Source organism: Archocentrus centrarchus, chromosome 20 (assembly GCF_007364275.1).
Source record: "Archocentrus centrarchus isolate MPI-CPG fArcCen1 chromosome 20, fArcCen1, whole genome shotgun sequence".
Classification (NCBI taxonomy): Eukaryota; Metazoa; Chordata; class Actinopteri; order Cichliformes; family Cichlidae; genus Archocentrus; species Archocentrus centrarchus.
The window spans coordinates 17,645,164-17,670,973 of NC_044365.1; the positions used below are offsets into that span (position 1 = coordinate 17,645,164).

The 25,810-nt window shown below is 38.7% G+C and overlaps 1 protein-coding gene across 1 annotated transcript; it reads left to right on the plus strand.

The window, feature by feature from the left end:
• The first annotated feature begins 178 nt into the window (after window positions 1-178).
• LOC115799165 (cadherin-10-like) lies at window positions 179-25,418 on the plus strand. Its single transcript, XM_030756185.1, has 12 exons — window positions 179-290; window positions 5,974-6,315; window positions 12,187-12,481; window positions 14,567-14,686; window positions 15,962-16,129; window positions 16,284-16,465; window positions 17,215-17,468; window positions 18,463-18,599; window positions 18,686-18,807; window positions 19,250-19,358; window positions 19,968-20,219; window positions 24,220-25,418. Exons 2-12 carry the CDS (start codon window positions 6,106-6,108, stop codon window positions 24,708-24,710), a joined length of 2,340 nt encoding a protein of 779 aa, XP_030612045.1. The 5' UTR covers window positions 179-290; window positions 5,974-6,105; the 3' UTR covers window positions 24,711-25,418.
• The last annotated feature ends 392 nt before the right edge of the window (window positions 25,419-25,810 follow it).

Below are 25,810 nucleotides of genomic sequence, written 5' to 3' on the forward strand. Positions count from 1 at the left end.
CGAGGAGGAGAAATGGAGCAAGGGAGGGAAGAGAGAAAGAGAGAAGCATAGAGCGAGGGAGGGCAGTAAGCAGGAGACTCTCTCTCTCTCTTACACACACACACACACACACACATACACACACACACACACTCCCATACACATTCGCACCAGCTGTGCTGTTGTCAGTCTTGGAATGTAAGCACTGCCGTGAGGAGTCAGAATCTCCACCGCTAAGCACTGCTAAGGAGTAGGAACACAGTACCGTGCACTCAGTGACACAGATGGATGCTAAGCTGTGAAAATCAAAGGTAAGGGCTTTTTCTGATTAACGTTTAAGGGTATATTTATATTTTGTCTGCTCCCAGACTCTAGGGGATGATCTGCTCCTTGCACTGTGACAAAGCCAGACTAATGCAGCAGTGTGGATGGAAAGTGTTGGAACTTCAAAGAGGTGGAAAACAGCTGAATCGAATGAGCTGCAAAATGATTTGTTTGTTTGTTTGTTTTTTTGTGTGCTTTTTTTTTGGTTTTGGTTTCATAACCTGATTGATGTTAATGGTTCTTTTTGAAATTTTATTTTCTTTAATGTACAAGTTTCACTTGAAAATGATAAAAACTCCACATCGTTGCACCCAAGTAGATTTTAAATTATTTGCCTTCTGACAAATGTAACTTAAGGCTCGTTTAGAATCCCGTCTAATTAAAAAGCAGGTAGTTTTAGCCTTTTTTTTTTTTTTTTTTACATTCTAAAATTTGCAGCCTGTGGCACCTTTCACACAGAATTTAATAGGCAACTTTAAGATACTATGCTTTAATAGTCTGGTATTAACTTTGTCACTTATTCAAAGTATGCTGTTCTCCATGCTGTGCACCCATGGTTGCCTGCACAGCTTATATGCATGGATATTGTCAGTGCATATACCTAAGTGCACTTATGCGGTATATATATATATGTATGTATGTGTCTCTATGTGTGTGTGTGTGTGTGTGTGTGTGCATCCGTGTGTTTGGAGATGTATTTGTCTGCTGAGAGGCAGTGAGTGCAGCTCACACTTGTGATGTGCTGTGGGGAGATTTGATGGAGAGGCAGTGTACCATTCATATCTCTAAAAATGCATGAAGGTGTTTATGATGGTGTTCGAGCACCGCAGCAAGAGCAGCCAACAGTGTTACAGTGTACGTATATGTGCATATCCTCCACAGCACAAACTTAATCCAACCCTGACTCTCTTTTTCAGCCTTTCTAGCAGCAGCAGCAGCAGCCTACTCCCTCTGTGTGCTGCCTCATACGCAGACGGCTTCACAGTCACCAGAGTGATGTATGAGGGTTTAGTCGCGTGCGCCAGGTTGCCCATGTAACGCCATTATTGTTTAGTGCAAATTAGCCACTAACACGGTCCCTGAATTATTGTCAGATATGGAGTGACCTTTCAGCGTTAGAATGAAAAGAGGTGGAAATCCATTTTCCCACAGAGGCAAAGAGGCTCTCATGAGCATTTGCAAAGCTGGCTTTAAAGAATCAGACATGAATACATATTTGATAAACACTACATATGTTTAAATAGTGAACTGGGAAAGGAAAAATGTGAAATTTGCTCTGTTCATTTTGAGTCTGAATTTAATTCTAGTTTTTGTATTTTCTTTCCTGTACTTTGGCTACTTGGCCAGACTTCATTACCACCTTGTTAAAATGCATACACTCTCCTAGAGGCATGTCAAAATAAACAAGATTTTTTCTTTCCTTTTAACAACATTACTGCTTTTTTTTTTGTTACCTTTTCACTGTCAACGTACCATTTTTCAAGAAAGAACCCCCCCACCCTGCATCCACAACCCCCTTGGAGTAGCTTTTCAACAAGGAAGTGTGCACTGTATCACAAAATTGCTTTGAGGATTTCAAAACATGAGTAAAGCTTGCTGAGGTTTGCCAAAGACTGCAGCCGGCAGAGGCCGACTTGTGAAGGTCTAGGGCTCCACCAAGTGGAAGTTTGTGCAGGTGCAGCAGCTTGGTGCATCAACGCCCCTCATGCTAGATTTATGCTCTGTCTGTGCTGCTCTGTCAATACCAGCAAGCAATCACTGGAGCCACTCAAACTGCCAATCACATAACACTAGTTTCTAGCATCCACCTCACATATATCGTTAGTTTTGTCGCTGCAAAAATATATTTATATATATACTTGTTATAGATCATGTCCTCAGACAAACTGTGTAAGTGCAAAAGATCACCAAGACTAATCTTGACACCCCTTCGATGACCTTGCAGCCTTCCTATGCCCTCTGTCCGTCTTAGTTTTCTCCTTTTCCAATTACTGCACCTCTAACCTGCACTTGTTCATAAAATATGTTCACGTGCAGAGTTCCTTGATTGTGCAACATAAGATTCTAATTTAAATGTGGTCGGAAAGCCTGTGGTTTCAAAGTGGGTCGATATTTGTGTAGGAGGTTTCACGTAGCTGATTCTTAATTAAGTTGCCCTACCCTTATGTAACAGTGCATGTCTGTGTGTGTGTGTATATATATATATATATATATATATATATATATATATATATATATATATATTCTTGGTTAAGTTCTTTCTTGTTGCTTTTATTTTTGAGCATTAGGTTGCACTATACAACTGAATCTCTAATTTTTAAAACATGGCAAATCCATTCACTACAAGCATTTACAGTAAGCAGCAGCCAAAATTTGCAGCAATGTTCTCCAATGTACAGAGGATTATCAGTTCATTATTCAGAGAACTCTTAAAGAGGTTTACTAGTCAGACTTCTGCTGCATATTGCACCTATAGTTATTGTCTCGCTAAAGTCAGAGAATAAAAGTGCATGGTTAGCATGCTTGGTCCGGGCTTTTTGGGCAAGCCTGTATGTTCAGTTTTGGGGGGCACACAATTTTACACAGAGTAATGTGCAAGCCTGTGCTTTTTCTTGGAAGCCTATCCCGATGAACTGCTAGTTTAGATCTGATCAAAGATATTCTTATTCAGCAAAACAAGAATGTATAATTTGCAGATTACAGAAATGGAGCAGAGCAGAGCTTCTGCCAGACTGTGTCTTAGCCAAGATTAAGAATAACAACCCTAGACAACACTTTAAAGTAATTCTGTCCCTTCACATCTTCGTGCCTTAATTCCTAGCCACATAAGCTGCCTGCAAGTTCATCTAATCATAAACAACTTTTTCTTAATAAACTCCACAATTTAACAGGTCGAATAAGTTGAGATAATTTAGTTTGCGTCTATAGGCTCTCTCATAGATTCAGCGTGCTCACTCATCCTTTAATGGAGTGTTTGGAAGAATTCTGAAAAGAAACACTGGCCTAATGCTTAATAGGCACACCACATCAAAGATTAATATCCAGAATGCTATTAAAACTCAAGGACAGGCTGGGATGATAATTAGAAAATGCAATCACAAGCATCAGACTAGATTAATTGCGAGGCGGCGTTTCCTGATTTCGGCAATGCACGTGTCACACTAATGTCACATCATGAGCAAGAAACTAACATAAAAAATGTAGCACATCAGCAATTTACAAGGCTATCTACATTTTATCTCTGCTATTATGGCAATACTTGGACAAAATTAAAATCGCTGTACTTTCAGTGCGCCGGATTCCATTCGCATGTGCAGTCTGTTGTTCAACATCTTCCCAGTTTCTGAAAAATTTTGGGTCACTTGTACCATGCCAGTGAAGCTGGTGTTACATAGTTATTACATAGTTTTAATAGCTTTCTGCTCTACCTTTTTAAAACCATAATGGCATGGTTTATCCATAAAAAAAAAAAAAAAAAAAAAAAAACTTTAATCAGTTATTTAAAAAATCATTGTTGAAATAACAGATTGAATTTATTGCCACTGAATAAACAGAACGCTTCAAATTCAGATCCTCTCATATACGTACATGTTTTGATTTTCTATTCACAGTACTGCATGTATTTAAATTTGCCACCTCACTGTCACCATTTGAAACATAAAACTAATTTATTAGCTGATATTATCAGATCTTTGTTCATGTAACAAACTTCACTGACATCACAGTCCTTTGTTTTTTAAAAGCTCTGAACAAAAGATGAGGAACTGACTCACATGTGCCTTTAAACAGCCTGAGGTACACAACGAGTGCTTTCCAGGGTAATTCTCGTACCTTAACCTTTATAAAGGAACCCTGCTAAATGGGTTCTTTTAGGAAGAGAGGTAAGATTTATTAGGATTAACTCACAAAAGACCATAAATTATGCATGCACACCCAAATTACCTATCACGACCAGTCGGTGGGGACACAGCCTTTAGTGAAGTATTGGATGAAGACTGCCAATAACACAAAATACCTTTTCACATGCACAAAGTCTGACAGACACCTGGAGATAATTTTGGGGGGGTTTGGAAATTCAGTGCATGTCTATATGGATTTTCTCCTTTTAGAGCGCATCATAACATCTTCAGGGAATACAAATCTATGAAATTATCCATCAGTAAAGGATGCAAAAATGAAGAAGAGCTAAAAATTCAGAGGAAGTGAGTAAGGGGGATGAACTGGATGGAAGAGATGAAAAAGGCACACTTCCCTTTAGCAAGACGATCTGTTTATACATATGTTAGTGGAAGGCTGTAAAATGTAACTGAACAAGTGCAAAGCAGAACATTAAAAAGGAAGAAGTCTGAGCTTCTACAGAGGCCATTGGAGTAATATCTCGTGTCAGAAGCATGGTTCTCCCAGAGGTGCCTGTGTTAAGCTGTTTAAACATGCTCACCGTCTTTGAAGCATCTCATCAATGTTTGCATATCATCAGTAATGCAACGTATAATTAGTAAAGTGCAGCACAGTCCTTTAAGATGCAGGGTGTGGAGGAGACACGTTTGATTGTGAAGTCCGCTGGATTTACTAAACTTAAATTATCTGCCTGTAGAGAAAAAAAATACAAATTTGCCTGGATAGGTTACAGGAAGATGATTTCTATAGGATGCCAGTGTTGGTAATAAAGGATAAATGTCAGTGCACCTAAAAAAGAAAAGAGTGTGAAGTAGCTCATCTAAATGAACAAGACTCAGAGTTCCCTTGCACACTAATCATTGCTGGTTTACTGTGTTTCTACTGTGGTCTAAAGAACGATTACTATACTGAAATGGGAAAAAGTGGCTGAAGACAAGAAGACCACTGCATGACCATTAATGCATCACTGGTGCTGCAGCTCCACCCCCAAAATATATGCACTTTTCTAAAGTACTAGTCCCTTCTGAAGGGACTTTTTTTTGGGGTGACATCACTGTTCCTTGTGGTTGAACCACATGTTCTTCTAAATGCTTCGAGTCCCTGGGGAAAGTTGCTGTGGTGAAGACTTAAAAGTAAAAAATGTAATAAATGAATAACTGCTTCTCAGAAAAAAAAAAGTAATGTCATTAAACTCTTACGCAAAATGAATATGTCAAAGTAAAAGATCATTTTGATACAAAACAAGAAGCATGATTCATTAAACTGAATTTGATCTTGACATCCACTCCATTGGTTATGCACTTGGATAACTGGAGTCTTCTACTGATACATTTATAATACAATGTCTCGAAATTCTTTGTACTTCGTGCCTTTCATTTATCACTTACTTAGAAGTTTGTCAAATCGGTTCTACTGCATTAGTTTCAGCTCCACTTTTATCATTAGATAAGTTCAATTTTACAAGAAAAATACATACACTATTTTATGATGACACCATATTCATTTATTCTGAAGCTTACAGTTCTTAGACAAGCCTCAACATTAAGTTATGACTTTGAAGCTTTTAAGGTGATTGAATAAATAGTGCAGCTCTCGGCCTCGGAAAGTAAAACCTGAAGGGAAGACACAGAATACAATGACTTTTTTTTTGGCGAGCTGCTGCTTTTGCCCTGTTGTAATGCTCATGCTATTTCAGTGGTTTTAATGTATTCTGTCAAAGAGAGAGATAAGTGTCATGATCTATTTCTTGAATTCAGTTTCCTCTCTTCACAGGGATCTAAAGGAGATCAAAGAAAGGAATACAATGTCTGTTCTGATGACACCACCTTCCAGTGTTGATCCTCTTAGAAGCTTATCACCATAATTCGGAAGTCATTTAGGACATTTCCCATCTGATTGGATACCATGATAACCAATCAAGTTCTGCACCTCCTCATGGTGTCTATCCTGTGGCCCACTACTGCCCTTCCTTTCAAGCCTGGGAATATTGGGAATCTGTTTGGGATGCCAGAGAGTGATGGCAAGATTCTTCAGCGGTCCAAACGTGGATGGATGTGGAATCAATTCTTTCTGCTCGAGGAATATACAGGAAATGACCATCAATACGTTGGCAAGGTAAAGTGTCCAAACACATTGTCTGTAGACTAATTATAGGAGTTTTAGCTTGCTGAAGTAGTCTTTGATGTAATTGGCTGAAGATGAATGGGCTGCCAGAAATCTGGCGTCTACAGGCACAGTTAACTGGAGCTACCAGACAGAAACAAGTGTACACAAACTCGCTTTTTCTCTGAGTCTTCCACGGTACTATTAATTACCTTGTGCAGTAAAAACAGAGTGTTACAGCTAAAATAAAAGTGCAGCTTTCTCATGATAGCATCAATATCACAATCATATATCTTTAAAAAACCATAAACAACCATGTCTGGCTTTATTATTATCAGATCATAGTCAGACAGTAAGTCAGAGGATGCACAAGCTGAAACTGCCTGCGGACCAGATTATTTCAACACTGTGGCCACTCGTACCTCCAGAAATAACTGCTTCAGTGCACACAAGGACGTTATAACAGGCACCGATTACATACATCCACCATGCAACTAAGTATTTAAACACGTTTGTTCACACGGACGAATTTAATATCAATATCAGGTCGAGACCATACAGAATCCAAGTCAAAACAAACATATGACTGAAATCAATCTCAGCTCCTGTAAGACACGAGCTCGCCTATGGATCACCAAAAAAAAAAAAAGTTTAAGGACAATGCTACTCTTCTCCACCCACCTGGATCAGACAGCTTCTTGTCAGCTCACCCATACTGGCACCATAAAGACAGGTGTGATGGGGAGCGCTGGAGTTATCAACTCGAGGGAGGGAAATGAGGTGACTGTCGACAGTCAATTTTCTAAGAGGAAGCTGGCTTTCATCAGACACCTCATTCTCTGGAGTAAACAAGTGTCTTGTGCAAGGTTGAGTACGGGGGATATGACAACTTCTTTTGCAGAAACCATCATTCTGATGTGGTGAAGGGAGAGAAAGGAACAATAAAAAGAAAAAGAAAAAAAAAAGAAGAGAGGGAGGAGGAAGAAAACATATCAATCAAGAGGGCCAATGAAATTCACCTTGTTGTATTATGTGATGAAGCAGCAAAGGAAATGCTAACTATAAATGGGGCCATCCGGTGATATGTCAGTGTCTGGTGTGATGTGGCTTTTTCTTGACTCTTTGATGCTTTCTGGCACCCAACTTCTGTGGCGTGACAGCAATCACATTCGCCAGCTCTGCACTCCTCCTGTGTCCAATATCATTCACTATTAAACTGTCAGAAAAACACGAGCCTGTAATAAATTACTGGAGGGGGAAAATAGGGCAAGCACACGCTGCCGTTCTGCTTTACGGAGGAAGCTGATACAAATCACTAATTCCATCAGTTTAACCACAGGGAAAAGCCATGATGGTAGCAGAGACTGATACACAGACAGAGAAGCAGTTAGCAGAGAGGCACATAGCTTGAACCAAGTTTAAGGAGAGTTTAATAGTGAACAAGTTCAATCAATTAGCTGTCTATGAATAAATTAATCAGTCACTACTTTAGTCACTGGTTCCTCTCGTTTATCAAGCAAAAATATCAAGCATTTTCCCAAAATTGGCAAGTCAGAGCAAGAAAGAAAGACCAAAGAAGGAAAGATCAATACAAAAGATTGACATTGCAAACTTACTGAGAGCAAATATGACTGTTTGATAGATGGGCAAAAAAGAAACAGCAATACGAAAGAAAGATAGCAAAAATGATATAAATGATAGAAATAACTTTAGACCAGATTAAGCCTGATTCAAGAAACTGAATAGAAACAACATAAGATCATATGGAAGCTGTACAGAAGACCATAAGAAAGAAAGAAAGAATGGCAATGACGGGAAAATCTATATGAAAGATAGACTAAACATAAAACCGTACCAGAGACTGATAAGAAAAAATAAAAGAGAAAACAGAAGACCATATAAAATACTGGCAAGTTAAACTGATAAAGTCAGGCAGATAAGAAAGAACAAAAAAGAAAGACCGATGTCAAAGAAAGAAACAAATGAAATATACAGTCTTAACATAAAACTATAAGAACCCACCAAAGAACGTACAAAAGACCAACAAGAACGGCCAGAGAAGATCAGAAAGAAAAAATGAGAAAGGAAGAAAATGACATAGATAGATATAGCCTTACATGACTAATAAAAAAAACAAAACAAAAAAAACATTTAAGACCTTAAGAAAGACTGAACGAAAGAGAAAGAATATACCACAGAGAGATAAACAAAAAAAAAAAGAAATCAATGCAAAAAGAAAAGTAGAAAACACGATCGATGTAAAACGTAACAAAAGTCAAAGAAGGGCAAGTACGGCTGAAAATGCAAAATGCTCTCCAGTATTCGGCACAAAGCCACCAAAGCCTCGTTGGTCTTTCACATAAAGATCACTTAATGGCCGTTGTAGCACACTGTGGCAGAACTTGTTTATTTCACATTCAATCAAACCTCTCCAATCAGCCCACACACACTCACCAACTCTCACTTGAGGTTGATTTCTCGGTAATGGCAATCAAATGTGATGTAAAGAACAGTCTCACACTCGTATAGTTCACTTCTCCACTGAAAGGGAAGCAGCGCGCGACTGCAAATGCACTGTAATAAATGCAGATGATATTGCTTATCAGGACTTCAAAAGACATCCAGCTTTGAGGCTTACATAATGAATAGTGCAGTCTGATACCTCACAGGATGATGGAGACAAATAACTTCATTATTAAAGGAATATTTTGAGCCAAATTCAGCAGCAGTTGTCAAATTGCTAAAAAGCATAGTGTATTTTGTGATTTTATATATTCTATGTAGTGCATGTGTGTAGAATCCAAGTGTAAATCCTCCAAATCTCATTTTAACTGACTTTCACGGGGGCATTAATGAGTGTGAGCACTCACTTGTCTGCAGCTGTGGTGCCCTACTTCTTAAGCAGGGCTGTGAAGTGTGAACACTTGCAATGCTGAGCAATACAAGCGCAAACTTTGGATTCTGGATCGTATGAACGGTGTGTCTGAAGTTAACTAAATCCTATTAAATTCTCGGTACACTGTATTGTCTTGTGCCTTGTAAACAAAATGTGCTGCCTAAATTAAAATTTACAAGGTGGCTCACTTTGTGGTGTTAATATTATGACTATAAGCATCCTTGGCTTTTTGCGAGGCCTTGCTTAACACTCTCCTGCATGAATTTTGCTGAACCTGCACGAGTTACGGAAAACACAAAGCAGGACAGAGATACCGTAAGCACTAACTCTAACCTGCATATTGTACATGGTTCTTGTAGTAAAGAATTCCTGCCTATGCCTTAAGAGACAGAGGGGGGGAGAGGAGGAAGAGTAATTATTCTGTATCCGTTCTACACTCTATTTTGCTATCTCCTCTTTGCAGCACCAAGCAATGCTTACCAGAGACCTGACAAGAATTGCCAATGATTTTGCTGCTTTACTGACAATTCCTCAGTGTTTGTGCAAGGCGATTTAACTCATCAAGGCTCTCTTCTGTGCTTCTGTTGTAAGGCCTTGAAAAGGCTGTGTTTGTGCTGCGAGGCCTTGAAAGGAGAGCCACTAAATCTCTGCAAATATAGTGTGGCAGTGCAAACATTCGATTTTGTAAGGGCTGTGTGAAAAACACTTTGTGCCACACTTTCTCAAGAGTATCAATGGAAGTTTTTTTTTTCCTTTTTTTTTTTTTTTTTTGGTTACACGTCAATAAAAAAAACCCTCGTACTTTTAATACACAATAATATAAGTGAATTACACTGAGAGCAGTTTCTACGGGACATCCCAGAAGAAATAAAATCCTAAAATTCCATGTTGCTGGCTCATTGCCTTGCTGACATAGAAGAACAGAAGCACTATTATTTTTAGATGCTATCTCTTGCTAACATTGCTTACTTGTGCAGAATCCCTCCTTATTTGCAGCTCCACTAAGTTAGAAATCTATATGGCCATGGGGAGAAAATGTTTCTTTTACCCATATGACTATGAAGGCAACATTATGTAGACATCCAATAATTGGCACAAGTGCACAGGGAAAGGGCTTGGAGGGGTTCATTCTTGACTAAGAGAAATATGTAAAATGCAGGGCTCTGAGAAGACTTTAAAATTCCTATTATCTTTGAGACAGCCTGGCTGCACAGGTTTAGGCTCCTTTGATGGCTCATTGTTTGTTGTTTTTGCTTCTCAGGTTCCTTTTAACTGGATTAACAAACAAGCCTGAAAAATATGGTAATAATCAGATAAAAAAAAAAAAAAAACTCTGAGAATATCATCAAAAGATTCAGAAAAAAAAAATTGCAATTCCCGCGCTGTGGCATGGTCTGAAATTGCACTGGCCTAATTATCACAGTGTTAGCACACACCGAATATCAGTAATAAAATATGTTCTTCTTATGTTGCAGAGGATTTCAGCGATGCATAGTGAGCTAACCCTCCTACAGCCTACATCCCACTATATGAAAAAGTGAATTTCAAAGTAAAAGATAAGGTGACAGTGGAATTATAGATTTTTTTTTTTTTTTAAAGAGAGCAGTTGCACATAGCCCGGATATGAAGCCCATTTGAATGTAAAAATTCACACAAACAGTCTCCTGCCTGCTAAAATTACACTGCCATTCATCGTCAATAGCAGCAGCAGCCTTCACATCCGTAACACGTCTTAAATCCTTGGTTTGCTGGCCTACGGCTCATATTCACCAACAATGAACAGATTGTCTCACAACGCAACTGTATGTGGTAAAAAAATAAGATGATTGATATTCCTCTTTAATAGCCTTTGGATAATAGAGTTCATCTGCTTGAAAATATTTCCCAACACAACGCCAAATGCTATTGTTCATCTGAACTTGACAGCATCTTGTTTTCATATGCATCCTCATTTTTTAATTGTACCTTAGAATAGCTACCACTGTGCCAATACATTTCTGATTTCCATCCAGAGTTGTACTGTTGACATTATTCTTCCAACTGCAGGAAAAAAAATAATTAGTTTCCTCACAGCATGCAGACATTAATATTAATGAGTTACTGACGTACATTCTGTGTCCCTAACTACTTGTCATTTAAAATGTGAACCCATGAGATTCTGCTCTAAATATATCCGCTGACAGATCCAGTACAGTAATGAGCTTGAATCAAGTGTCTGTCACAGTATGCCTCCATTACTCCTCTGTGACACTTAGAAGATGCTTCAAGGTGATGGATAGGTCAGAGGTGACTAATTTTAGAAATTGTTGCTGTGGGTCAGGTTCTCATCATTTTTCAAACGCGCAATCTGGAAGAAAAATCTACGACTAATTTGATCTGGAGTAATGGAGCATGTCACACTTGACGTCCTGGGTGCCACGGCACCGTTTTCAGAAACTGAAGCGGATTCCTCGGTGGGTTTACATCGTTATTTCACCAGGGGCAAAGGGCAAAAATGGAAAAAAAGAGCAAAACTGGCCAAATTGAGGCATATGAGGGGGAAGGGGGGGTACAGAGTTCAAAACTGTTACCACCACCACCAGTGCTGCATGTGATGGTTCAGATTTTTCTTTTTTAAAGTCAGAGAAAAAAAAATATGAGCAGAATTTAATTGGGGAGATACGTAGAAGCAGAGTTCTCTTGATAATCTCTACAAGCTTGAAATACTAACAACAGCAGTCGCATTTGATGTTAGCAACTGGGAAACACTGTATTATTATTGTATGGAGAGGTGTTCAAAAGTAATGCAATTAAATTTTAAATAGCTTTGTAGTTTATAGCCACTGGTTACACAAAATCAATGTGTCTTACTGAAAGCTGAAGCTGCGGTCCATGATGGAAGAGTGTGCAACTCCTCCAATTACACGCCCATACAACATAGCGCGGTTTGTACAGGTCTGGCTTCATGATTGACTTCAATTTTTAATATGGATCTCTCTGATTTTCAGCTGCACTCCAACATGGACAAAGGCGATGGCACCGTGAAGTACATCCTGACTGGAGACGGGGCCGGCAGCTTGTTCCTGATTGATGAGAAGTCTGGAGATATTCATGCCACGAAGAGGCTGGACAGAGAAGAGAAGGCGATGTACACCCTTCACGCCAAGGTTGTTGATAGGAACACCAACGCAGACCTGGAGCCTGACACTGAGTTTAACATCAAAATTCATGATATCAATGACAATGCGCCAAAATTTGCAAAGGAAATCTACTTCGCTAGCGTGCCTGAAATGTCTGAAGTGGGTAAGTCATGGTTTGTTTAATTTTAACACCAAAAACCTTAACTGATCAATAAACAAAATCGAATCAATAACTCTTAATTGGACTGATAGCTGTGATTTGAAATCGTCCAAACTGCACCAACTAAAGATCATATTTAGCTCATAAATATAAAAAGAAAACCATTAGTCCATATTTATTTGTCCAAGAATTGATGCCATTATATTGTTAATAGAATATGGAAAAAACAATTTTCAAGCAATGCAGAAAAAGCAAACCACTATTCATCAGTCAGCTGCTCTGGTCTAATGTGACACTGTATTCACATTTTCACAGTTATTTGCTGTTTCGTGATTGTTATTTGTATGGTCAGGCTCATTGGGCATTCATAACAAGTAATGCCATTTGCCATTTTTAATAGGCAGTAGAAATATTAAAAGTTTAGATTGTCACAGTCTTTCCAATTAAGGATTTGCTTCATTGCACTCCACTTCATTCCATTCAAGTAATATAAATAAGCCAGTTGGCATGAATATAAACAAAGCTTACCAAACTAATGCATGCAAGTTGAAATCAATCCGCAATTATGCAACCGCAAATTAATACACGGGAACAATCAAGGGTAAATCAAAACCCAATTGCCTATGTGGAAAAAAAAAAAAGGAAAAGAATATTCCATCATAATGCAGTTTTCTTAGACTTCTAGCTCCACAAAGCCTGGCAAAAGACGGGTCTGGGTCACCACTACCTGTCTCTGAACTAATAAACTTCCTTATATGTTCAATCTGAACACACTGGTTATTCAAGCCACCCAGCCATGGAAAAATCAGCAGCCTCCTTTTATGCTATCAGTGCTGGGACTAAGTGGGACAGATGTTTGAGGGTTCATTAGTATGCATGGAGACAGTCAGACCCAAAGAGGACACGGCAGAGGTCTCCTGAATGCCAAGGACAGTATTTGCGATGTGGCACCACTGAAACGCTTGGGTGGATTACACAGGACTTAATAATGGAAGTGATTTCAGTGACAGCAAATCTGAGAACAGCTGAGTCCTTTTTAAGCTTAAGTGTGTATTCATTTGAACTTTGTGGGACATAAATTATCCATCTTTAAGATCCTCAGTGGTGATATTTAGTAACTCTAGACAAGTTTCAACCAACCCAAAAATGAAAAACAACAAAAAAAAAAACCTTGATAATATGACCTTACCAGACAGGAGAGAAGAAAACAATTCAAAAAACTGTAAAAACCCTTACATTTTATTTCCTACATTAACTTTATATTGCTTCACTAAATTAAAAAGTAGCGATACACAAAGAAAAATGAACGCTGTGGATTTGTTGGGGTGCCTTTAAATGAGTTGATGACTCACTTAAAGACTTTTTGCTATAACCATGCAATTTTTATTTGTTCCATAACTGGCTGTGATAAAAGGGCGATGAGTCCTGCTTTACATCATGGGTATGCATAAAAAATTAACACCACATGAAGCACTTTAGACGTGTCTATGTTTTTTTCAACTTTTCACAAACTTTTTATGATGTTAACCGGCACACGAGACGGTTCAGAGCTTGTGTGCCATGAGTCAAGACTACACGGCGTGAGCTGAAAACTAAGATGCGTATGTTAGTGCTACACCTTTTCTTAGCAGGCTGGATTTGTAAGACAGGGAGAGTATTCTTTCCATAAGGCTTGACAAACCATAATTTTTTTAGTCTCACTGATATTTAAAATAGACGAATTACCTTGGTTTTATCAAAGTAATAATTTTCCCTGTGGTACCAGATGAGACCTAATCACAGTCTGCAAGTGTAAGTTATTAATTTTGATTCACAGTTTAGCCGCTTTCATTGACTATCTTGACATGCTTTCCTTTTTGTAGCCTTGTCACTGAATAAAGATGAAAACATATTAGGCCACCGGTGGCATTTAAAATGGTCACTTTGAGCCACTGCTTTTCTGAAAACAACTATGAGGTTTGCGGCAAACTTCCTCCATACAAATGGAAACTAAATTTCAAAAGTTAAGTCAGTTACTTGATCATGTCTTGATTTAATAACCACGGTGACAGAGTCAATTAAAATTGACTTTCGCTGTTTGTTTTGCAGGTACATCTGTTGTCACTGTAACTGCCACTGACGCTGATGATCAAACATATGGGAACAGTGCCAAGCTTGTGTATAGCATTCTACAGGGACAGCCCTACTTCTCTGTGGATTCGGAAAATGGTGAGCCAAACCCAGCAGGATCTCTTAGAAGCAGCTTCTAAGAGATCCTTCTTGTTTCGCAGTGTTTGTCAGAATTAAGTATGAAGAAAAAGGATTCAAGGCTATTAATCCAAATCAGTGCAGTTTTTTTTTTTTTTTCCCCACTAATTTCATCTTAAATTTCAAATTTTGTTGTTTGTATTTGGATGAAAAAAAAAAAAAAGCACTCATGTTTTAAGTTTTCTGTCAGGAAAGTAAGAGTTTATTATCTACAAGAAGACTGTGGTGCTTCTAGTCATGCAATCTTTTATCTTGAACTTATCATGGGAGAAACCAAACGTTGTGTCTGTCACTCATAAAAGATTAAAAAGACAAGCCCTTTCAAAGCCATTAGTCCCATTATTGACGTACAGCACTTCTAAAATTGGATATAAGTAATACCTGACATTTTGGGAAGTGGACTGATGGGCTGCTGTACTAAACAGAGCTAGATAGGATGATCAATGTCAATTTCATCTCTGAGCATTCACTCAGTGTTAGATGGAAACAGAGAGGGATGCAGCCAAGCTCTGTTAAAGCACCAAACAACTGCAAACATCTGTAAACTGTCTTATTTACACAATGATGACCTTATAATGTAGAAAAAACAACAAAAACAACAACAAAAAGGAATTTGAAAAAGATTAACAACAACAATAACAGCAGGGCTCTGTATATCACTTCCATAGTGTGAGCCAATTAAAAACTGCTCCTGAAAGGTATTGATCCCCACAATGTTATGGATGCTGTCAAAGAACTTTAGTTATGGTCATGGAAAAGACTTATGAAAAGCTCTAAATAACTTAAAATATAATAGCAAAATCTAAAAAAATTCCATTTATTAAGGACTTTAACCAACTTCTTATGTCATGTAATCCTATAAAAAACACAGAGAAACAGACTGCCTGCATACACACAGTCTTACAACTTGCATCTGGTACATAAATGTAGCACTTCTGACACCAGAAAAACATTGCCAAGAAACATAATCCAGGCAGCAATTAGATTTCCCTTGAAAACTTAATTGGCAAACTAAATCAGAGGCATATAAATGTAATTTTCCAGCAGACATGGTTGGGACAGAGACAGATTTGATAATAATCTCATCGCATTTACAGTAAGAGAGGAAATAAATTTCCCAAAAATAAAGTTTATCTTTAAAACAGCAAAAGTGGTGGAAAAAAAAAAAAAAACTCACTTCTTTTTCTTTTTCTTTTTTTTTTTATTTCTTTTTTTAAATTATTTTATTATTTCCAGGCACCATAAAGACAGCCCTACCTGGTATGGACAGAGAAGTCAAGGAAAACTACCAGGTTGTGATCCAGGCTAAAGACATGGCCGGGCAGATGGGCGGGCTTTCAGGAACCACCACAGTCAGCATCACTCTCTCAGATGTAAACGACAGTCCGCCACGTTTTGCGAACCGTGAGAGGCCTTCCTCCTCTGCAACTTTATTGCATTGCAAAGCATTTTAAAGCACGAGTGAAGTTTTGCCATGAATATATGAATGGCCAAAGTGATGATGCATTAATGATGCCAGCACACGACCAAAGTTTTTCCCATTTGCTGCCATGTTTAGATTCCTTCCGTGTGACTGCTGTTGAGTCTACAGTGATCGGCGCCTCTATTGGACGAATTAAGGCTGATGATCCAGATGTGGGCCGTAATGCTGAGATGGAGTATACCATAGTTGGTGGTCATGACATTTTCAATATTATCACTGACCAAACCACACAGGAGGGAGTCATCATAATAAAAAAAGTAAGTCATGTTTGTTTTATTCTATTTCTCCTTCTTTCTATTTGTTTTACGTGTATCTTACACAGTCACTGTTCAGGTAACCTGATCAACACTAGTTCTAGTTATTTTAGTTATTTTATTGTCCATATGACTTTTAAAGGGAGTCCAGTTATTTCCCCTTTGTTCTGCAATTGGTTTGAATATTCTGGAATCAGGAAAGGTTTGAAAGACCAAAAGTGCCCTTTGATTTTAACATTATATGTATATATATATATATATATATATATATATATATATATATATATATATATATATATATATATATATATATATATATATATATATATATATATATATATATATATATATAATAGTTCTCTCCCAATTAATATAAAGATAATTTAACTTCAAATGTTAAGTCTGGATAGCGTAGTTTCAGATTAGAAAAGGCCCCACATAGTATTTATTTTTTAATGTAAGGAAAAAAATGAGAGCTTATTTTTGCACTGCAGTGTAAAATCAGATAACCTAAGCCTGTAAAATGAATAATATAAAAAAGTGTTTTGCAAGAAACTCTCTTTATCCCCCCCACAAAATCTCCTAGATCAGTATTCCTCACTTGGATTTGTAACTTAGAATTTAGAGTATGAATAAGATAAAGGCAGACAAATGAAAAGCAGTGAATTGCCCATCAAAATCCTGGAGGCGGACAGTTTTTTTTTTTAATGGAAAAATCTACAGCTTGACTTCTGATGCGCTTTCATCTCCAGGCACTGGATTATGAAAGTAAGAGGGACTACGAGTTCAGAGTGGAGGTGAAAAATACCTACTTGGATGCAAGGTTCATCCATGGTTTGCAATTCAAAGACTACGCCACAGTCAAGGTAACGGTAGAGGATGTGGACGAGCCCCCAGTTTTCACCAGGAACCCTTACATCATCGAGGTGCATGAGGACACGGCTTCTGGCAGCTTCGTTGGCGTGGTATCAGCCAGGGACCCCGACGCTGACAACAAGCCAGTCAAGTATGCTACAGGATTCAGAGAGAAGTGCCAGACTGTTAGAGCAAAATGGCAAATAGCTTTCCTCTAGCCGTAAACGACAAATTCCCTTTCATTTGGAATTAGGTATTCACAATTTGGTAAACTTGCAAAACAATCAATGGCCTGTTAAGCAAAGATTTCCTAACCAGCCAACTGGGTGTAATGGTTTATTGTAGTAATTTGATTGTTTCAAAACTCATTGTCCCAGCTTTAATTATACCAGAATAAAATCAATACAAAAACAAATAACACATGGTCGAAATACAAAGTCTCCTCTTATCAGTTTTATAGAGTGAGGATTAAAATGTGCCCACTTAGTTAAATCTAATCCATCAGCCAAGCCATGTGTCAGTGTGGAAGGAGGGGGAAGAATATTATTCACGGGTCCCTCCTGGTGATTTCCCTGCGGAAGATGGCGGCAGCACTGTGAAGTGAATACAGACTGTTTATTTCCCGGAATTATGTAAGCCCTCTGTGGCACTGCACAAAGTCAAAGTGAAAGAGCCTAATTTGCTGTATCGATTCACACAGCTCACTGCCGCCGCTCCACACATATGGCGCCTGCCCATCTCTGACACACAGATATGCTGCTCTCAGCCCATGCCGCATGGCGTATTGTGTTGCATATTCAGGTTTCACTTGTGTATGAAAGGTGACTATGACAAATGAGCAGGATCAAGGAAAGATGTATCATCTTTTGACAATGTGGATCCTGGAAAGCAGTGTTTTTTTTTTTTTTTTTTGGAAGGAATTAATGCACTTTGTAAAACACAATTTTAAGTAGATAACGATGTTAGAGTGTTTCTCTCATGCAGGCAGCCCTGTGCAAGCAGAACCATCTTAACCGCACTTGAATTTACAACCACAATATTACACGTCTGTTGTAGGCAATAACAGGGAACATGATTTACTCTATTTGGATATTTGTAAGAATCTCTATATCACTGGTATGAGTAACTTACATTATTTCTTGTAGATACTCCATTGATCGACACACAGATCTGGAGAGGCTGTTCAACATTGATTCTGTGAATGGAACAATCACAACGCTGAAAGCACTGGATCGAGAAACGTCCAAATGGCACAACATTTCTGTGGTGGCCACTGAAATAAGTGTGTGTTTGTTTTTGATATCTGTAACAGTTTTGATTTTTCCCACTGTGCCAACCACAATAATGTACGGTATGTAATCACTTTAGATAATCCACGTCAGACAACTCGGGTGCCTGTGTTCATCAAGGTGTTGGACGTCAATGATAACGCCCCTGAGTTCGCCATGTCCTACGACACATTCGTCTGTGAGAACGTCAAAGCAGGACAGGTATCTGTGATTTCAGTGATTATTTCAGTGATTATCATGGTTTGATGTGTAAAATATACATTGTATAAGTCATTGACACAATAGAAAATTGGCATCATCTGGCATCAACGAGGTATTTTCTCCCAGATCAGGTCATCTTAAACATGTCTCTATGCCTAAATGCTTTGAGTTGCTGCCGTGTGATTGGCTGATTAGACAATCGCATGTTAAGTACAACAGTTGTTGTACTTAGTGAAGTGAACAGTGGGTATATGCTTGGATATATTTGTATGCACCTTGCATGAGTCAGAGGCATTTCACGCCCACATCTCTTTTATCCACAATTGTGTTCCATTAAATATCCCAACTCCTGCAACTGTCAAATATCTAGTCCCTGTATTAATTACATGCTTTCATGTGTTTTCAAATGCTTTGCTCTAACATTTTGTTCTGTTCCTCACAGCTGATTCAGACGATAAGTGCTGTTGACACAGATGAACCTCTCGTGGGACACAAGTTTGTCTTTAGCATAAGTCCCACCAATCCCAATTTTACCATTGATGACAGGGAAGGTAACTATTCTTATTTTTTTTTTTAACTTCAGTTCAACAAATACCCATAAATGCATCCTCATTTATGTCAACAATGATTCAAAATTTAAAGGCGCGTGTGTTTTTTCCTGATGCTGCAGTGTTTTTACTCTTTCTTGAAGAGCTTTAGTTGATTGGCAATTATCTTTTAGTACACAATAAACAGTGGAAATGCCAACCTTCACAATCAGATATATTGAGCTACAGCGTGTTGCAAACAGGTGGTAGTGCTCATGACGGCTTTTCAAACAAGAAATGCAATGGCTGTTTAGCAGCCGCGCAGTAACAGGTTGGAAAACTTTCTCCATTTAGCCTCATAAATACTGACATGTACAGTATGAGACAATGTGACAGAACACAGACTCGTGGCAGGGACAAATGACCACTGTGAGCTGTACTTTATTAATTTTGCACAACATGCTACTATGTTTATGGAATGATTTGTCCTTCCAACCTTCCATTCAAACCTCTCAGGGAATGGTCCTGCAAAGTTATTCCCTACAGAAAAGAAAGAAAAAATGAAGGAGACTATAATTCCTTCACATAAGAAATTAAAAAAATGTAACTGACAAGCTCTGAATGTTTCCACAGACAACACTGCAAATATCCTGACACGGAGAGGAGGCTTCAGCCGGCGTGAGATGAGCATGTACTTCCTGCCTGTAGTGATCTCTGACAATGATTACCCCATTCAGAGCAGCACCAGCACGCTGATCGTGCGCGTGTGTGCTTGCGACAGCCGTGGAAACATGCAGTCGTGCAACCCCGAGGTCCTGCCCTTCTCAGATGGTCTCACAACTGGAGCTCTGGTGGCCATACTGCTCTGTGTCATCATTCTCCTCAGTAAGTCCCCTCTTGTATCAGCATGTGTATGTGCATGAGTGCGATCGAGCCACAGCCTTCTTCCAACCTCTAGTTTAAGTGTTGAAATTTAAGCAGCCTCGACTCGTCATGTAAATATGAGCATAAAAATGCCTTTGGTCTCTGTTTTTTATAAGTTTAGTGTAAAGAGTGAAGAGTCTCGAGTCCAACAAATAAATCATTCTAAGCAAAAACATACTGCCCCCATGATTTATGCCTCCACTACCCTTCCAACCTCTTCAGGCAGACTTTATGCTCTTTTTCAAATAGTAAAACAAGCACTTTTGGGTACTGACCAATTTGGTCACTGAGGGTGAAAGGCTTGTTGGTGGGATCATGAATATTTGGTTATTCTCATTTTTTTTGTTTAGCAACAGCAGTATTCAGTTATTATAATAGCAACTGAGTTCTTCTATTCAATTCAAGTCGCTTACAATAAATGTGATTTAGAATAAAAAAAATAGCTGTGGGGCCATCTCTATCACCATTTTTGGACATACATTAGACCCCTTGTTACTCTCCTGCTACCTGCATTTGCTTTGCCTTCTGCAACAGCATAACAGACATGCAGGTTACATTTTTCCATAGAAATTCAATGCAAATTTTATATTTTGAGGTAAAACTACCAAAAAAAAAAAAAAAAAAATATATATATATATATATATTTATATATATATATATAAATATATATATATATATATATATATATATATATATATATATATACAGTGGTAGTAGTATTTAGGTGTTAACAGAAGTGGTTTTAAAGTGTTAGGGGTGCAACATGTATAGTTACAAATAAGAACAAGTCAAACAGTGAGGAAGAAAGTAGAAAACAGACAGCTTTTAGCGTCCACTTGATGGAAAACACTGAGGCTAAAGGTATATCAGATTTTAACACAGGGGTGAGATTCAACCAATAAGACCAATAAGAGGGAGACTTTAAGGTTCAGGACTATTGCTGGGAAAAATGTAACGTTGTATCAAGTACTACATTTCAGCAGGACGTCCTTAAGATTCAACTAAAAAAGACCAGAGAATTACTGTTACCTGTTAGATAACGTCTAAGCCCCCACACATCAGATGTGTCAGCCATTAACTGACTTTTTGTACCCTGGGTTTCCACACATGAACTACAACCTCAGTGGCCCATCTAGCACAGTTTGACCCCCTGCCAGACCTAAGCTGGCCTTCGTAACCATCTTTAGCCACAGAAACACTTTGGCAGCTTGAGTTACCATTACTGTTGATATGTTTTAAGTAAAAAGGAACCAGGAAAAAGGTGCTCGGAGTTACAGCTTTTGGTGAAAACCCAGAACACCACAGCATAATCAGGTTAGCAAAAGATAAGGTCTGTGGCCATGGAAGCACTTTTGAGTTATGAGATGTAACCACAAACGGCTGATGTTTATTATTTTTGTTAGAAAATACAAATACGGAATAATTCGTTCCATTAATATTTTGCTCTTGTTATTTGCCTTTTGGAAAGGTTGTTAAAAGTAAAGCACTATTTGAAAGTAACAGAATTCCACTTAATGGTACCTAACTGCGCTGCTGATCCTAGTTTTAGTCACTGTGGTTCTGAATGAGTAAATAGTCTTCAAGGATGGGGTTTAGCAAACAGTCTGCGTTGCCACTTCCTGTGGAAGATTTATTATTTTTAAACAGAGGCCTACCTGGCTGTGAAGGTCACATAAAAGCCAGCACTTCACATGTTTAGTTATGTGCCAAGTCCACACCCAACCGCATTACCATTGCTACCACGGTTGGGCTAAGAACTTGCTGTTCTTTCAACATTTTAGCAGTTAGCATAGCTCCAAAATGCAAAATTATCATCCCAGGCAGGTCTTACACGTGTCACGCTGCAGGCAGTTTTGGCTGAAAAAGTCAATAACATGGACCAGAGTGACTCGTTTGCTCAAGTACATGTTGTTAAGTGCCCACATGGAGCCCACTGTGACTGGCAGTAGCTTAGCATCTTAATACATTAAACAGTGATTAAAACTACATTAAAGATTAGCAGATAGTAGCATTTCACATGGCATACGGTATTAACAATAACAGGGAAATGCCCGTACCTCTTATGTAGTGGCTGGGAACAATGAAAAGCTTACAAAACCACAGTGCAGATGGATCATACAAAAATAGTTCAAAGCAATGGTTAAAGTAGAAACCTCCAGCAAAACCATTACAAGGATGCCACATGTCAGCATTTAAACTAGCTGGTTCCATTTGTCATGGAATCTGAGCTATGCCTGAAACTATGGTTAGCAACCTTAACACCAAAAAGACCCACCGCAATGTTCTCCTCAAGGGAGTCCTGTGGATGCAAGTAACAAGATACAGATAACTGCATGACCACAAGAGGTTGCTTATTCAGAAAAAAAAAACAAAAACATGGAATTATGGGATTTTATGAATTTGGTATGGAAACCAAATATTAACAAGGACGCTGACAAACTCTTTAAAATATCTTAAACGGCATATACAGGAGCCAAGTGCAACAGAGGGTCTTATTAGCTTCCTTTTAAAATGTGAACAATCAGACGTCATTACTTCTGTCTCAGAAAGCAGTACAACAGTGTTTCTGGGCACCATTCATTAATACATAAAACCACTTAACAAAATAGTCTGCATTTCTCTGGTAAGTAAGGTTGCGTGCTCCTTCCTAAAGTAATAAAGCATTTCTGTCAGCCGTCCTTGTGATCCGCATTCAGGGAACAGCAGCAACAGTTCTACTGAGAAAAATGTTTTAAAAACATGTGGGAGTACTTTTTTAAGGGCATGTCCAATAAGTAATGGGCTTCAACTATCATTGAACTTTACCTTCTCTGCCAGCACAACATTTGATAGAAGCACTTAAGCCTCGCAAACTGCTGAGGGCAAAATAAAAGACAAAAACAGAACTGTCCTCATGAATGTGCATGTGTTTACTCCGCTTTCCCTAACCTTTTTCATGAGATGAATTTGACCCTCTTCCTCCTTCCTTCTGTCAAAATATTGCTTTGGAGTTTGGTGTGTTCCTCCAGTGACTAAATTGCTAACACAAGCAACCAGATTTTCTTCTGTCTGTCTGTCTTAATTCCAAATTTTAAATTCTGTCAGGTGGTGGGCAGATCGCCTCGCACATATTTAGTGTGCTGAAGGTTAAACTCTGTGCTCTCCTCTTGAGCAAAATATCATGACATCTGCTCATTATCCAACGCTTTTTGCGCTTGAAGCCCCCTGACAGACTGTCTCGTTCACCTCTGCTTGACTCCGATAGGCGGGAGCTGAGCTGGAACAATTTGTCAGATCTGGTCCGTATCTCTCTGCAGCCCTCCAAAAAACATGACACTGGTCAGTCTCATATGTTCCTAAAGAACATTTTTCACAGTCACCCCCACTACTATACAATGCACACTGAAGGCACACTGAAGGCATTGTAATTAACGCCCAGGTGGGAGGCAAGTAGAAAACTATGCTACCTGTTGTGAGGATGAAAAAAACAAAAAAGGGTGAAGGATGAAGAAGAGGTGTACAGTGAAATAGGATTGTGCTTGCCCTCAATAAGAGGTCCTTTCATCTTTATCTGAATAATGATGTCTTAATTTAAGAGAATAAATCCCACCAAACATTGCCACTCATTGAAAACATGCTCACTCTGCAATCTCAAATTTTCGTTTAGTGCTAAAAAAAAAAAAATGAAGAGGATGATGAGGATGCACGTTGGAGTACGAAAAAAGGGTCCTCTAACCATCGTGCATTTTGTACAGTGAATGTACCATTCAAGGGGAAGAGAAATAAAAAGCTTTTTCACTGAATCTTTAATAATAGGAGGTGAATGCCTGAGGCAGTGTTGAGGATTTGTCACTGGTAGCAAATGTGTCTCCCCTATGTGCCTTTGCTCTCCTGTGCTCTTTAATGCATGACACATGTTAGGAGGCAGACATCTTATGCTGTGCTTTCTCTCTCTCTGCATTTCCCGCTGTTTCTTGTGTAGTGATTGTGGTGCTGTTTGCTGCCCTGAGGAGACAGAGGAAGAAGGAGCCTCTGATCATCTCCAAAGAGGATGTCAGAGACAACGTTGTCAGCTACAACGATGAAGGGGGTGGAGAGGAGGACACTCAGGCCTTTGATATTGGCACGCTGCGCAACCCAGAGGTGATGGATGCTAACAAGCTACGCAGGGACATCATACCCGAAATGCTGTTTCCCTTTCGGAGGACATCACCTATAAAGGATAACACGGATGTCAGAGACTTCATTAATGGGAGGCTTCAGGAGAATGATTCGGATCCCACAGCACCCCCCTATGACTCCCTGGCCACGTACGCTTATGAGGGCACTGGGTCACTGGCAGAATCCCTCAGTTCACTGGAGTCCGCTGCCACTGAGGGGGACCAGGATTATGATTACCTCAGCAACTGGGGACCACAATTCAAGAAGTTGGCAGAGATGTACATAGGAAAGAGCCCTGACAGAGAAACTTAGATGAAGATAGTCTCTCTTTTTCAACCGCATTCTTCTCTGTCTGTTTATCTAGCTAGCTGGCTAGGCGGCTATTTGTCTAGTTAGCTAGCCAGCTAGTTGACCGTCTGTCTGCCTATCAAGCTATCTATCTGTTTGTCTAGTTTGCTAGCTAGCTCGCTAGTCAACTAGTTGTCTATTTGATTCTCATAAATGTGTGTGCAGGCACAAACACACACAGACACACACAAAAGCTATCCATGTGGATGCTGAAATGAAAATTAAGACTTGAACTGCATTGAATTTTCTCTTAATGGAGACAAAGTATAAATCTGTTTTTGGTCATAATCAGTAAAGCTGCCTTTGAATTTTAGGATTTTTTTTTTTTTTTGTGAACAATGGTGTGGACAATGTGTTTTGTAATTGACATGAGCGATAGTAGTATTGTATACTATCAATGTTAAATGGTACTGGACTGGGTTTGGGTGGGATAGGGATGGAGTCGAGTGGCCTTTCGAGCCCGCTCCATTAAATACTGTACATGTACAAAATGTTTTTAATGATGGACATCCTATATACTATTTGCTATCTGTTTGACAAGCAATGTTCATGTGAATGGTTGGTGCAGTTTATTTGTCAAACTGTGAATTCATTTCATCATATAGGTGTAACATGTAACGGAAAGTGTATGTTGTAGGAAACTGTCATACACTGAATTCATGCTGTTTGAATGCTGAGTCATATTGTTTTATATTTATATTTTTATACTTATTTTCTTAATAAAACGATGTACAAAAAGAAGCCACTATATTGCCCGTTACATAATTTCCATTATTGAGACAGATGCTAATGTGGTTCATTAAATTCTGTTTGTTTCTTTTTATCTCTGTGAGGAATGTGATTACATAAATGACCACAGAAATCCTGTTAGCATAAACATGTTGGACATGTTATTGACAAGCTGCCTGAATTCAGCAACCATGTAAGAGGTGCTAAATTGGGCTTTGACGGATATGATGAGGAAAGTGTCTGACAGTGTAAGAAGCGGGTAGGTATGGTATAAATCAACATCCTGACTAATCTGTGTTTAGACAAATATCGACAATCTAGTGCACAAAGAGGGT

What these genes read in the sequence shown, in the direction of transcription:
- LOC115799165 (XM_030756185.1), top strand. Translation starts at nt 6,106, where the DNA reads ATGATAACCAATCAAGTTCTGCACCTCCTCATGGTGTCTATCCTGTGG. An exon ending in ACCATCAATACGTTGGCAAG is followed by an intron (nt 6,316 to 12,186) that starts GTAAAGTGTCCA and finishes TCTGATTTTCAG; the next exon opens with CTGCACTCCAACATGGACAA. An exon ending in GCTGACAACAAGCCAGTCAA is followed by an intron (nt 17,469 to 18,462) that starts GTATGCTACAGG and finishes TATTTCTTGTAG; the next exon opens with ATACTCCATTGATCGACACA.